Source organism: Aulonocara stuartgranti, assembly GCF_965226115.1.
Source record: "Aulonocara stuartgranti genome assembly, chromosome: 20".
In the NCBI taxonomy this organism is placed as follows: domain Eukaryota; kingdom Metazoa; phylum Chordata; class Actinopteri; order Cichliformes; family Cichlidae; genus Aulonocara; species Aulonocara stuartgranti.
The window spans coordinates 4557101-4572117 of record NC_138956.1 but is presented as its reverse complement, the minus strand read 5'-3'; the positions used below and the strand labels follow the sequence as shown (position 1 = coordinate 4572117).

Below are 15017 nucleotides of genomic sequence, written 5' to 3'. Positions count from 1 at the left end.
TAAAAAAAAAAAAGAGACATATAACTCTTCAAGTGAGATGATCACAAAATTAACACAGTTTAATCCCATATAATTGCCTCCACTGGGCTGCTGTCCACTCCACACCTGCACATTATGTATTTGGAGAACTGGAATTATTTATTTAGTTTAGTTTAATTCATGTCGGGTAGCGTTAACAGTTATGCGTCCTGTGCATTTAATGCTCATTAGTTTTACTGTTAAATTCAGCTACATCTGAAGCCACAAGTTTGTTTATTTTTTCTCAGAACAAATATGAGTTTTGCTTTTAGAATATAAAACAGTTTTTTCTTTCCTAAATAAATGTGATGCTACAAAACTTTAATTTATTAGGGGTTATTGTCGTTTGAATGAAAATTACTAAGTTGATTTATTTTGAAATTGGAATTAACACGGAGCCATTTTGTTTAATTGGCTTAACACTGTTTAATTTTTCAACTTTTCATGTGCTCACGTTTGAATTTAATTGAGTGCCAAGACTCTACCTTTTTCAGAAAGGTGCACCGTTTCATCTGAACACTAGAGGGAGCAGGTCTAAAAGGAAAACATTGGGTATAATTCACGCTGTAATATCACTTTACAGTCTCCCACATTTACTTTCTTAGAGGATTAACTTTGTGTGAAAAACATTTATTTAAGGTTAAGTGTGAGAATGATTAAACTTACGCAATTCTTGCCAAGTGGTTCAGCTGACAGAGTCTGCAATGTGTGACAGGTAGCGTCTTTGTATCAGTGATTTGTAATACATCTCCTTGGTGACACCTAAACAATGGAAGCAGGTTCAGAAAGGGCTCACACAAAGTAAATTGGTGTGGCACAAACCCAGCTGGCAATCCCCTGCGGTACCATACCCCTGGTGAAAAGAGTCTCATTTATCTTGGCAAGGCTCAGTAGAGAAAGAGGCTGCTTCGAGCTTCTGGATTCTTTTACCCAGGGGCCAACAAATGGCGCCCTACAGCTCTGGGCTCATTTCGCCTTCTTGGTGGCTTTCAGATTACGCCACATAGGTAGGAGCAGTTATGGAGCACAAGCCGTTTACTGTAGATGCTCTGACTTTCTTTGAAGGAAAGTTATGAATTATTAATGAACTGTTACAGTGACCATCATTATGAGATGCAGTAAGCATAAGTGGCAACAATTTCACAACTGTTTCAGGGAGTTTTCTTGCCATTGTGCATTTAGTGTGTGTTAATAATTTCATAATAAAGCATTTAAGTGAAACAAAATTAAAACTTCAGAATAACTTTTCAAACTATATTATTTATTACACGTTTCTGCAGACTTGTACATCAACACAAGACCTCGTCAGATGCGATACATTGCACATACAACAGTCTTACCAATGCTTAGAGCAGAGCCTCACTAATGTTACAGTAGCTCATTTACTCAGTAGAGGACCTAATTCACTACAACTCACGAAAAGCTGAACAAAAATCTCTCACACAGTTACACAGACAAAAACACAAGGACCAACACTATTCAGGAACTAAAGCAGAGATTGAAGATGAGCTGAACTGTGACTTCACTGGGACGTGCTGTCCCCTCCCTACGCCACAGACTTAGACGTCAGTGGTGTTTCTCTCCATCTTCTCTTTAACAGGGTAGGCAACCTAGTGTGGCGTATACTGTATGTGTGAGGATTATATATGAGCAATGAACACACAGAGGCCCAAGGAGGAAGACCAGCTCAGATGGGGTGTCTGAAGTTCTGGCCAGCAAAACGGGCCTTGTCGCCAAGCTCCTCTTCAATCCTAAAAGACAGTGATCATGGTTGGTTAAAGTGGACTTCCATGTAACTGTAAAACAACAACGGTAATGTGCATGTTTTTAGAAGGGACTCACCTGAGGAGCTGGTTGTACTTGGCCAAACGCTCAGATCGGCAAGGTGCACCCGTCTTGATCTGGGAAGGAATAAAGACACATAAGAGCAAGTCTGTAACATGCAAGCAACTACCTGACTAAGTGTAAAGTCAGCTTTGAAACAACAAGATATAGTTTTACCTGTCCAGTGCAGAGACCAACCACAAGGTCAGCGATGAAGGTGTCCTCTGTCTCTCCAGAGCGGTGGCTGACCATCACACCCCAGCCATTGCTCTGGGCCATCTTGCAGCTAAAAGAGAAGACCCAATAAGCCAACTAATACTTTTATGTAAATGAGTGGGATTGTGTTGCAGTGCTGTGGATACTCACGCCTGCAGAGACTCTGTGACGGAGCCGATCTGGTTGACTTTAAGCAGCAGGCAGTTGCAGGCTTTGTCAGACACAGCCTTGGAGATGCGTTTGGGGTTGGTAACGGTGAGATCGTCACCCACAACCTGGATGCTGGTACTGGCTGTGAATTTGGTCCATGCCTCCCAGTCATCCTGGTCAAAAGGGTCCTCAATGGACACCACTGTTAGGATAGGAATTAATGATTCAGTCAATAAAAGGCTAATCTGACAGGGTTTTTTTAAATACAGAAACCTAAAACCTTAAATTGGTTATTCTCTTTGTTGGCCACTTGGTGGCAGCAGAAACAAGTTTGTAACTGCTCCGCTTTTGACGACAGTGTACAATGCATTTTGCAGATGCATGGCATGTATGATTCTCTGCATAGACATGCAGAGCATATCTATACATCATTCATGTGCAACAACTATGGATAGAGTTGCAACAGGGCATTATGATCTGATGAGGATTCAAATGTCATGGAGCAGTACTCACTGAATAAAACAAAACAAAACAAACAACGACAAAAAAGTATCTACTTAAAACTCACCGGGGTAATCTTTGACAAAGCTCCTGTATAGGTCAGCCAGCTTGTCGGAGGAGATGTAGCGGTTAGGGTCATCGGGAGACTTGAAGTCCAGATCATACTTGCCGCCCTTGTAGAACTCAGAAGCAGCTACATCCATGCCAATGACGATCTTATCGGAGTAGCCGGCCTTAGCGATGGCATGTTTCAGCAGCTCCAGAGCTGATAAAACAACATACAATAAAAGGGTGACTGCATTTGTCGACAATTAAATCAAAGTTTTCATTCTGAAAAATGAGTCACCACTGAAAGCTCTGCACAACTAGGACAGCTGCCATATCAGCACATTGACCTGACACTGGAGGCTCATGCTAGCAGTACTGAGTTGAGACCTTAATTTAGAAACCGTATGTCAACTTCAGCAGTGACATAAGTGGAGATACTTTCCTGGAAGCTCTAAGAATTCAATGCTTTCAAGACACACCCTTTAGGAATATTCAAGGTGTACAGTAACAACTTTTGACTCTAAATGTTTGCAAAGATAACCATTTACTCTGTGTGAAATAACTGTTATAGCTGATTACTTCTCTAACCTTCTTTGTTCTCAAGGATGTTGGGGGCGAAGCCACCCTCATCTCCTACATTGGTGGCATCCTTTCCGTACTTTTCCTTGATGACATTCTTCAGGTTGTGGTAGACCTCAGCACCAATACGCATGGCCTCCTTGAAGCTGCTAGCACCAACGGGCAGGATCATGAACTCCTGCATAGCCAGCTTGTTGCCTGCATGGGAGCCACCATTGATGACATTGAAAGCCTGAAAGGAAGCAGAGAGGACCAGCTTTTAGCCCAATGCAATCATGGATGAATACAATGACCCTTTGAATTAGATATTAATGGTCTATGAGGCCTATTGATCAATAAAGTGTAAAAGGCCTTGGATAATTGTGCTATGACGCTCACAGGAACTGGGAGAATGACTTCAGGATTGCCAGCCAGGTCAGCAATGTGGCGGTAGAGGGGAACGCCCTTCTCTGCAGCACCAGCCTTGCACACAGCCAGGGAGACGCCCAGGATGGCATTAGCACCAAACTTAGCTGCAGGATAGTAAACACAAATAATTCACAATATAATATATACTGTCAAGACATAGCTTGTGATGTTCTCCATTGTTTGTGGAGAGCATTTTTGGATTTTTGAGGTTTAGACACTGTTTAATTAAAATCTCCAAACACAATATATGCAATTCCATACTGAAAACTTTCAGGAGGTTACAAACAAATAACCATCACTGGAGCAGAAATACTGTTTAAATGGTCCTATGCACTGCCCAATATTTACCAAAAATATCTTTAAATATTTTTATTTATACATGTGTCCTCACAAAATATTGTAAAGTACACTGGTATCTTACACTTGTTTTCAGTGCCATCCATGTCCAGCATCAGCTTGTCGATCTTCTCCTGCTCCAGAACGTTCACATCCTGGATTAAACACAACATGACAGGTTTAATTGGACTGGGTGGGGAAAGAGGCTGAACTTAAACTGGTTTATTTCTAAATCAATAGTTCATTAGATCACACTACAAAGATGTTAGAGTAATCAAACCATGTCAGTTATTTTACTGAAGTTCTGCTAGTATAGACGGGTTTATAGATGCTTTGGGTATATCATGAGGTTAATGTAGAATTCAGTCACAACAAACTGTTCAGTGCATACAGTTATGCATTTCCCAGTTACTGCTACCAATAACACACTTTTGTGTTTTCATTTACTGCTGCATTTCTAACTTCTTAACACAATTCATTTGACACTAGAACACAGTTATATTAGTCAAACAATAAATGGTCCTACCTTGCTAACCAGTGCAGGTGCAATAGTTTTATTGATATGGTCAACTGCTTTTGAGACACCTGCAAGGAACAAGCAGACCATGACTGACTCAGACAGAAGAAGACCATGCAGAGTAGGCGAGACAGATGACCACAGAGCATCCAATTGTATGAGACAGTGTGTGAGTGAGCAATTAGTGGTAAAATGTAATTTACCCAGTGATTATTTTGCTCTTTTATTTTTTTCCCTTTATTCTTAGATCTGTGATCATCTGCTTGTGCCCGACGAGGTTAGTTTCCAAAAGCCAAACTCATTTTTCATGCTGCTGTGCACGGCAATATGTAAAGAGTCACTCCGTTACTCCACACTTTATTTACCTGGTTACATAATGCAGGGGCCAAAAAATCATTTATATATTTAACTGCTCTTTTGACTCCTAACAGGAGGGAGAGAGATGTAGGAATCAGAAATGAAGTAGTAAAAGATGAGGAGCGAGAGAGCAGAATGTAAAGTGGAAATGGCACAAAAGATTGTAAAATAAATAGAGATGTCTTACCTTTGCCCATGTAGCGTGTTTTATCATTGTCACGGAGCTCCAGAGCCTCATAGATGCCTGTGGAGGCACCGCTGGGAACTGCAGCCCTGAAGAGACCTTGGAGACACAGAGGACATTTCACATTTGTTACTTTTAAGTGCTATTTCACGTCACAGATATTCAACAAAAGATTGCCTGGACTTTGACATATGTTGAAATCTGATTTCACCATTATACCATACTTCCTGACTTTGGGTTTGTGCTTTCTACATGCTGTCTTCACAAAGAGGAACATGTTTGTTAGGACAACAAGTGCAGAGGAGGGGCTACTTGGTACACAAGGGACAGCAGTGAGTATCAGCTAAAGGCGTCTCCTGCTCCAAAATGAAATAAACCATGTTGGGAGGAAGTTGTAACGGCTGTGCTGCAAAATCTGTGATGTAACAGGCAAAGCCAGATGGCCAACTGAGCATGTGCAGTGCATCTGTGGGATGATAGCAAGCCACACCCATATATAAGAGGATAGCCATTTCAGATTCACCCAAGTGATTGGAAATTGGAGCAGAGCAAAAAAAATCTATTCAGCTTGCTCAGTGAAGCAGCAATGATGGTGTGAGTCTGAGGGGATTTAGGGATTAGCACAAGAGGACACAGCCACTGTCAAGGCAGTGAGTTCAAGCTTAACGAATCATCTGCATCAAGACATCACCTGGATGCTTTTGGGGAATGCTGCCAAATATCCAGGTCACATTATTAACATCTTTCTGGCTGAACACAATAAAAAGGAGAGCCGTAGAGAAAAGCAATGAATCAGCAAATCTTCAAGTACCTACAGTAAAAGTGAATTCCTTTTTTTTTGTGCCAACAGCCCATCACACAGATGGCATGATGGGCAACAAGCATAGTGGGTTATCTAATATGACTGTGAAGCTGGTTACATAACAGTGCAAAAACACATCTCGGTTACTATGACCGACATACTCTGGGTGCAGCACGCTCGCTTTGGTCTGTGCAGTTAATGATGTCAAAACAAGTCTGGTGGACTTAAAAGGGCCCAAGAAGAATAAGGGTGCTATTTACAGTAAACTGGAGCACGTAGCAACCATCCAAAACTAATGAAGAGACAGAAGGGCAGCAGAAGAGGGCAGACAATCTATTCAAACCAGTGCATTCAAGGCAGCGTAGCCGGCTTCACACATTTCCGTGTCAATGACCATTCAGGTTGCTTCGTTAAAATTCTCAGGACATTTCACTGGGTTGAGCTGTTCCTTTATTTGAGCTCTTATAACAGAATAGCTTGCCAAAAAAAACTTCAAACCCTTGCCAGGCCCTTTAGTTAGTTAAAATAAAATTGATCTCAACCTCCAGCATACGTGTGGAACAGTGCAGCGTTTGGATGCTTTATGGTCAACAGCTTAATTATCTTAACTGGTACACAATAAGGAGAGGGACGTGAACTGTAGATTTAATTTCCCTGACACCTGTACTTTACATAAAATGAAGATTCAACTCAACTCGCTGGTTTGCCAGAAGCACCTACTGTATGAGCTACAACTGCTTCCAAACAGGAACCATTACAGTAAGAGAGCGCTGCAGAGGCAGTGTGACTTTACAGGAGCTATTTTCACACATCCATCATCTGATCTGATCCAGCGAGGGCCACTCTGAAGACGGCAACAGTGTAGGTTACCAAGTTGCTGGTCTGACTGCCTAAATACACACGTTAGCAGACAATAATTTCATGTGCAGGTTATACACGATTTCAATTTACCTGTTAAACACATGCATTTGAAAGTGGGTTTATGAGTCCCCCTTTTACGTCACCAGACTTCCTGAAAGGATTACTCATAAAATGTGGTCCATCAAGAGGCTACAAAGCCGGCCTAGACTGTGAGGCCCCCTCCACCATGCTTTAAAGCTGGAATAAGGATTTTGTATTGGGTGTTCATCGTTCTTTAACTCCTAACGTGATATTTTTGCCCAAAAGTTCAACTGCTGTCTTATGTGCCAACAGAACATTGTGCCAGAAGGGTTGTGAAACATGCAGGTATGCTTTTGCAATCGTCAGATGTGGTTTTTAGCAGGTTGTAGAGATTTTGTACATCTTTATTCATAAGGTGGGGGCACCACTACAAGCCCCACTCAGTCTCCTTTCCTTACTTGGAACAGTTGTTAGGAAAACGTTTTGCTTACTTTTTCCAGCATAGCCTATGAGTCAGTACTCATACTATAATATAGACATGACAAGTGCAGCTGTTTGCATGTGGTTCACAGCCAAAGGCTTCACAATGTCTTGCATTTAACTGTAGATGCACGTTAGGTTGTGAGCCGTGCCACCACTGACTAGAAGATCAGGTTTTACAAGCTGCAAGGTATAAAAGAACCTTTCTCTTCTTAAGCCTTTAATTCATATAAAACGAGTCCAAGAAAGCATGTAGTTTATCCATACAGTACCTTTCTTAGTGTAAAGATCAACTTCCACAGTGGGGTTGCCACGGGAGTCAAAAATCTCACGAGCGTGGATCTTCAGGATAGACATGATTCTGGATCTGCAGAAGAAACAAATGTAAGAGGGATTAGTGTAGGACTCCTTCACAGGTCAAGCAGACGGGCCCCTTTAGAGCTTCTACTTACGAATTAAAGCGTTGAGTAGAGAGGTGGCAATAAACTTGGGATACACGGCGACACACTCACAATAACAAGTAAATAATCTGAAGATGGATTTCAGAGAAAACAGCAATAAATCTTCTCGATGGTTCTCTAATTAAGTATATGGCTGTGCAGACCACCTAAACTGATGTGTACTGGCTGCGAGGGCAGAGGTAATAGCAGACAGGCGTGGCTACTGCAGTGAGGAAAATCTGTATGGGTTCCTTTAGTTTACTTATTACATCAGACTATAAAACAGCATTGCAAAATGTTTGCAAAAAAAAAAAAAAAATCCCTGTACGTGACAATAAGAGAGTGACCTAGCAGAAAACCTATTTGACTTCTTTTTGTTTCTTTTGCTTTCACTGCAATGATATTACAGGCACGAGATGTGGTCTAATCTCATGGAGCCTTTCATTATCTCGTGAAATTTCAGGAGCAGAGGTCAGAGAAGGTTTTAAGAGAGACTGTTTGCCCATGATGCCTGCAGCACTATTGATTTACATTGGTTTTATCCAACATGGCCCAATTCCAATTATTGCCTTGCACATCTGCACATACTGAGTGCCTGAATGAACTCCCGAGTTCAGCCTGGAAAGCTGTGTCAGAGTGCAGAAACAATGGAAAATCCTCTGTCCCCAGAGATCTGTGTGGAACTTTACCAGAGGTGACAGTGATGAAGCACAATTGCATGCGCCTACAAAAAATCTTTAGGTACATAAAATCATTTATATAACTTCTGGGGACCTTTTGACTAACCAAATTAAAGATTTATGCCATTTTAAATAGGCATGTCGCTGGTAAGATTTCCTGTGTTTTACCAGCATGTTAGTTTTTTTTTTCTTCAAAGGTTAATATTTCTCGAGTTACACAAAATGCTATCAACTGGATAATCCATCAATTATCATCCATCCTCATGCAGGCTAAATACCCTTTGGGTTCTTGACAGCTAGTCATATAGAAAGTATATTTGATATGACTTCATACATTTTAGCCTTCTTGGAGCAAATAACTAATCATCATATTTGTAGCTACCAAAAATTCTGCAATATAATAAGCAGTGGATGCCACGTGAATAGCTAATATTTGGTAATCTTGCTGTTTTTGGTGCACGGTCATTGCAAACTCCGGGAGCGAACATGTAAGCTGAGAGTATAATGGCACCTGGAGAAAAATGAATAATTAAGGATTGAAACTTGATGTGTGTTGCAAGCCTCCTACATATACACTAGTCTGAAACCTGAAAAAAACTTTTAAAGCTGCATCAGTAATCTTATAACCTACCGAGTGAGTGATTCATAAAAATACTACGAGGCTACAGAAATGACTCAAATTGACTTGAAGGGGAAAAATGAGACATTAAAGGTCGTGTAATCCTGCTACACACGGTAATTTTCCTTTACTCGGTGGACACACCTCCAGTCTGCTGCAAGCAACTGGTAGCTTACCCACAGCCTCAGCCAGCGTAGAATGCTTGAAGTGGCGCACGTTTGAGGTTATCAGGCAAAAACAGCCCTAAAAGTGATTCTTTAATAACAAACAGCAAACACAGGCTGCAGGAAGCTGGGCTTGCAACATGACGCCCTGTTCCTCCACACACTGCAGCTCTAAATGGACAGACATCTCGCCAGCTGACGGCAGTGGTTTAAAAATAGACAGTGGGCTACAAACTGCTCCAGCCTGTGAGCCACCGACCCATCAATGGGGTTTAATGAGTGGGCGTATAAATGAGAAATAAGCGCCCGAAGTGTAAGCTAACACAAGGACAAGACTTCGAGGATATCAAGGATGAAGAGCACTCTTTAGACTATGATATGAAAACTAAAAAACTTTATATTAATAAACGCTGTCATTAGAATAGGCCCTTTAAATCACGAACATCATCATAATGACTTAAAAGTATGAATAAAAAGCCAAAAGAGATTGAAATGAGTTACCTTTCCGGCCTAACTGTGTGCAAGGACGAAGCTGTCTCTCTCTGGTGCGGGCAGGCAGAGAAGGCGCTCGTGACGCTTCGGGTTGGATGATAAGCGAATGGAATCAGGAAGAAACTGAGAAACGGCGCAACGCCATTGGCTGGAGCTCACTCACGAGTGCAGACGGTTGCGAGAGGCGACGCACGTTCACCACCGTCAGGAGGCAGACCTTGAAAATGAAGAGGATGCGGATTTGTTTTAAAACCTCAGCATCACCTTAATAAAATCAGCATGTAGACAGTCAACGATAAAGTGTGCGTTTCTAATAGAGATGTCTATTGGGAAATTTTTTTTTTATTTTTTATTTTTTGCGAGAATGAAAGAGTCGGTTGCAATGCGGAAAGATGACGCAGAGATGAGTACGTGCAGAAAAGCAGGCAGGGATCTCCGGTGGGGTGTTTCGCTGCTGGACACGTCACTTACGGTCACATTTCCTGGCAACGACTTTTCCCCCACAAGGATTTCATAAATGAATGGCAAATTTGGGGCGCATGCATTTTACACAAGACCCAGTCCACAGTGAGCCATCGTGCGGGTTACAGAGACTGCAGCAGGCACCTCAGAATAGAAATGGTAATTTACCATCAGGGCTGAAAGTCTTCTTACTTAACTATATAGAATTTTTTGAAGATTTTATTAGTCCTGGCACTGAGTTAGAAGGTGTAAACTTGGATATCCACAGTATACATTTAAAAGATTGGCTGCACTAGTTATCAATATCAAGACTGCAGTAATGAATCACGGCATGAATGAGTGAGTACCGGGTTTCCCCCACACGTCTGTGCTGTGACTCCTCGTCATTTCACGACGTGGGTTCATGCAGCTGCGCAGTGGAGGGAATGCAGCACCCATGACAGATCAGAGCGTGATGGTGAGAGCCTGCTGCAGTGACCTTGAGACGGTCAGTGTGGCACTCATGTGCAAGTGCGCCATCTGCTGCTCAGATACTGAACAGCAGATATTTTCAGTTGTGAATGACATTTATTTACGTTAGATGGAAGGAAATTGTATCCAAGAAGACTTCAAATTCTAAAATAAAAAAAGTCTTAAGCCAGCCTTTATTTAAAAAAACAAAACAAGAAAACATTTTACTTCCAAGCAGCCAGTAATTTTTTAAAAGAAATCTTGAGCAGTAGTTTTCCAGTCTTTCAGAAGGCATTTACATTTTTTCCTTTGGACATTGGCTGCTTTTTTAAATTCATTTTCAGACCCACTCTTGCACCTTATCATTTCAGATTAGTATTTTTTGTTTGTTTGCTAAGTCAATTAACACTAACCCATCATTCAAGCATAAAAAGGTACCTAAACCATGCTGTTCACCTAACTTATCCAGTACTGTGTTTATATAACACACGTGGAGATACAGAAATTCTTTTATTGCTGCCATATAACCTGCATCAATATAATTGCATTAATAACATTCTTTACAGCATTATTCCATTTAATAATATTTCTCACAGTATTGATATTGCATTAAAGTTGTTTATTGAAGATGTTCATTTAAGGATCCTTCCATTATGTTAACTTTTATTACAGGTACGGCCAGAAGTATTTCATACACATTGCATAGTATTTGTGCTCATTCAGAGTTGTTGCTTAGTCTACAGAGGGTCTTAAGCTTTGTGAAGCGCGATGTCTTCACAGTCTATTGTGTTAAAGACTAGAGCATAGAAGGATAACTGCAATACATGCTTACAATACACATATAATCTAGAAATGTGCCAGGCCTGAGGCCTTAACTCATTTAGCTTCTAACTGCATTTTAGTCTACTTGGTAACAGATGACCGGAGTCAACAACCAGCCCTCAGAGACCCTGAAGGCTTGAAGTTATTGCCTTGTTTGGAAGGTGTTATAGAAATGAGAAGTTCTAGGTCTGTTTATAGCCATCTAAGATGTACCATTTACTTTAACTAACGTCTTTAACCTATTTTTACGCCATGGAGGGGCGGATACCTCACTGCTTTAAAAGTGTTCTCAACATGTATTTTTGTCAGAAGACATATGCTGATGTTTTCTCTCCTGTGTGTTAATAAACTCATCGTTTGATTGCACTTTTCTGGGGCCTCTGTGGTTTGTTTCACTGCTCTGCATTGATTGATTTCGCGACACACACAATTTAGCTAGAAAACAATATTAGATTGTATCTTTAGGCACCCTGTTACTAGCAGCCTGTCACAAGAACACACCATCACTCCATGCATGGGAGCTGGAGCCCAAAACATAATGTGTTTCCATTTCTTCTGCCGAATCTATAAAAAATGCCCAAGATAACGCAGACTGCGTTATCTTGGGAGAAGTAGCTAGAAGCGGCTAACACTTCTTCTAACAAAAAAGTGTTAAAAGAAAAAAAACCAAAAAAGTGTTAGCCAAAAAAACATAGCTTATCTCAGCATGGCTTGCAGACAACTGAGTATGAAAAACATCTGGGAGTCATGTCATCAAGAACTGACACAGGACCTCAGGGATTCATGACCCTTCAATTGATCCATCTACTGTTCACTGAAGCCTCATCAGAAACGGTCTCAGTGGAAGGGTGACTGTCAAGAAGCTGTTCTTATGGAAGTCAAGCAGGGCTGAGGTATGCCAAATTACACAAGAACTGGGCTAAAAAAAATCAGTAGCCACAGGTCTTATAGTGAGATGAATCAAAGTCGAGAGAGCTGACAGCAGTGAATGTCTGTAACCATCTGTAAAACAAGGTGGATGCCTTGTCATGTAGTGTTGGGGATTTTGTCAAAATTGGTAGAATTATGAACACAGAAAGTTATTGTGCATTTATGAGCCACCGTGCAATACCATCTGGAAAGCATTACATTTGCAACAGATTAATTTTTTCAGCATGAGAATGATCCCAAGCATGCAGTAAAAGCATACCATTATAGAAATACACACAATGGAAGTCTATAATTTATGGATAGGCCTCCCCCCAGAGCTGGACCTTGACATTATTGAAGCAGTGTGGGATCATCTAAAGGCAGCCAAAAACCAAAGAAGAGCTTTGGATGTGCTTCAAGAAGTCTGGAGAAATATTCCTGAAGACTGCTTAAAGTCAAGTAGAGTAGAGTTTTATTGTCAACCCAACAATATACACTCAAGTATACAATGGGACGAAATATCGTCCTCCTGGATCAAAGGTGCAAACTGAAAAAATAAAAATAAAAATTACATATATACAACTATAAAGAAATAAGATAAATTAAGAATAAGTACAACAGTATTGTGCCTGAATAGAAATAGAATAAGAAATAGAAAAGAATGAGAATAAATATATACAATAGTACACAGAATAAATACAATAAATGCAATAGTACAGAGACAGAGTGGAACAGTGCAATACAGAGTAGTGCAAGTATTGGAAGTGAGAGGAGAGTGTTATGTAGTCCAAGAAGTGTCTGGAGAAGAGAGTCCAGTGTGGAGGAGGCAGCATGGTGTTCAGGAGCCGGACTGCTTGGGGGGAAAAAACTATTGCACAATCTCACCGACCAGCTCCTGATGCTGGAGTGTCATCTCCCGGATGGAAGAGGAATAAACAGTTGGAGGGAGGGGTGATGTCAGCCATGATGCTAGTGGCTTTACGAATGCAGTGTGAGGTGTAAATATCCTGTAGACTAGAGAGCTGCCAATAATGTGCTCAGCGGTCCCCACAAACCTGTGGAGGGCTCTGTGGTCGATGCATGGCAGTTTCCATACCAGACTGTGAAGCAGCTGGTTAGGATGCTCTCTATGGTGCCTCTGTAGAAGGTGTTAAGGATGGGTTTGGGGAGGCGCACCTTCTTCAGTCATCTCAGGAAGTGCAGTCGCTGGAAGAAATGACAAGAAACCTTGCCTATGAGAGCTTCTATGTTGCATAATAAAGGTGGTCACACCAAATATTGACTTTCAAGCTCTTTAGAATTGTGTTTTTGCCTTACATATTGTATTTGTATGTATGCTTGTGCATGTCTTAATTAACTGCTGCACATATTTCCATTTTCCAATATGAAGAAATGATGGTGGGTCAAGACTTTTGCACAGCACTATAGGTGTTTCAGTGAAAGCACCTGTAACAGTTCAAAGGTCATTAGTTTTCCTCATTTATCAGAAAATGCTCAAACTGTGAAACAAGACTTCTGTATACACTGATCCCTGAGAGGATAATTATGGGCACGATAATTCTTGAAAGAGTTAAAAAATGATTCAGCCATGACTTTTTTTTAAGTCCAGAGGTGACTCATTAGTGTTTGGACAGCCAGGTTGTGATATTCTCCCTCGTTGACTGTTTCACTTCCTGTTTCCGTTTAGCTCTTCGATTCCTCAGAACTACTCAGCGGCTACTCAGTCCATCAACTTTGTTTAAAATCAACAGTAAAACCCAGAAACTCAAATTTTCTTCTTTAATAATAAATGGTGTATAACCTATGCATCGGTAACAGGTGTATTATTAGCATTTAGTTACAATTAAGTTCCTCAGAAAGGTTGATTTGTAATAGTTTTGCAACAATTGCAGCTTTTTAAAAGTTTATATTTGGTCATTAGGCCACAGTTTCAGTCTTAAAAGGGGAAGATGTGGCATTTTAGTGTGTGAAATGTGAAATGAGAGTAAGGTCTGTTTATTTACTTCCTGCCAAGAGTTAGATGACTTTGCCTTTTTATGGTAATGTGGCAGACTATTTCTTGATCGGGCACAGCATCTCTACCTGTTGGTGGCATCTTGCATATATATGTCACAGAGGCTTCCTGTCCTCTCTCCTGCCATCTACCTGTGAAACGGTGGGAGGAAGCTGCACTGCCACTCTCTAGAGCTGCACCTGGCAGTGAGGAAGCGTGATAAGAGAACTGATGCTTTTGATCGTTTCTGCATGCCAGTTTTAAATGTTTTCCCACAACCTAAGCCCAGGCTCTCTACACTGTGAGGATAGTTCGCTGAAGAATGAATAAGAAGCTCATGAAGCATGATAGGTCCTTTGCTATTGTACTAAACCAGCTCTCTGGTACATTTGGCTCTATTTTGTTTCCTGTGAGCTGTTTTCATCCTCTGACTCCAAGAAATCCCTAGTAAAGAGGTGACCTCTGCAGTGACGTAGAATATCCACTGCTATGAGAAGAGTGAGATCTGTGGGCACGTCAGCAGTTTAATGTCTTCCAGACACACAATTAAAACAGTGTTTGTCAAACCACAGACTTGGCTAGAACAGTGGTGTCAAACATAAGACCCGAGGGCCAGAATCTGCCTGGCAAAGACGCCAATCCAGCCCACTGCAGAGCTTTGGAAAATAAGAAGGAGGGCATAAA

General features: G+C 41.1%; 1 protein-coding gene across 2 annotated transcripts; it reads right to left on the bottom strand.

Annotated features, from left to right (window-relative positions):
* Positions 1-1258: 1258 nt before the first annotated feature.
* On the bottom strand, positions 1259-9820 carry eno1a (enolase 1a, (alpha)). 2 transcript variants are annotated; one of them, XM_082519463.1, is made up of 12 exons: positions 9707-9820; positions 7575-7669; positions 5142-5237; positions 4607-4665; positions 4166-4235; positions 3715-3848; positions 3346-3568; positions 2777-2974; positions 2209-2410; positions 2020-2128; positions 1861-1919; positions 1259-1769 (listed from the first exon to the last, which is right to left on the bottom strand). In XM_082519463.1, the coding sequence occupies exons 2-12, from the start codon at positions 7657-7659 to the stop codon at positions 1706-1708; spliced, it is 1299 nt and encodes a 432-aa protein (XP_082375589.1). In that variant the 5' UTR covers positions 7660-7669; positions 9707-9820; the 3' UTR covers positions 1259-1705. The 2 variants fall into 2 exon arrangements, with proteins under 2 accessions (XP_082375589.1, XP_082375590.1); XM_082519464.1 differs by lacking the exon at positions 9707-9820 and adding an exon at positions 7755-7891.
* Positions 9821-15017: the final 5197 nt, after the last annotated feature.

Coding starts and splice junctions, on each gene's coding strand:
- eno1a (XM_082519463.1), bottom strand. CDS start 7,659: ATGTCTATCCTGAAGATCCACGCTCGTGAGATTTTTGACTCCCGTGGC. Junction 3,569..3,714: donor AAGTCATTCTCCCAGTTCCT/GTGAGCGTCATA, acceptor GCTTCCTTTCAG/GCTTTCAATGTCATCAATGG. Junction 2,411..2,776: donor CTTTGTCAAAGATTACCCCG/GTGAGTTTTAAG, acceptor CTATCCTAACAG/TGGTGTCCATTGAGGACCCT.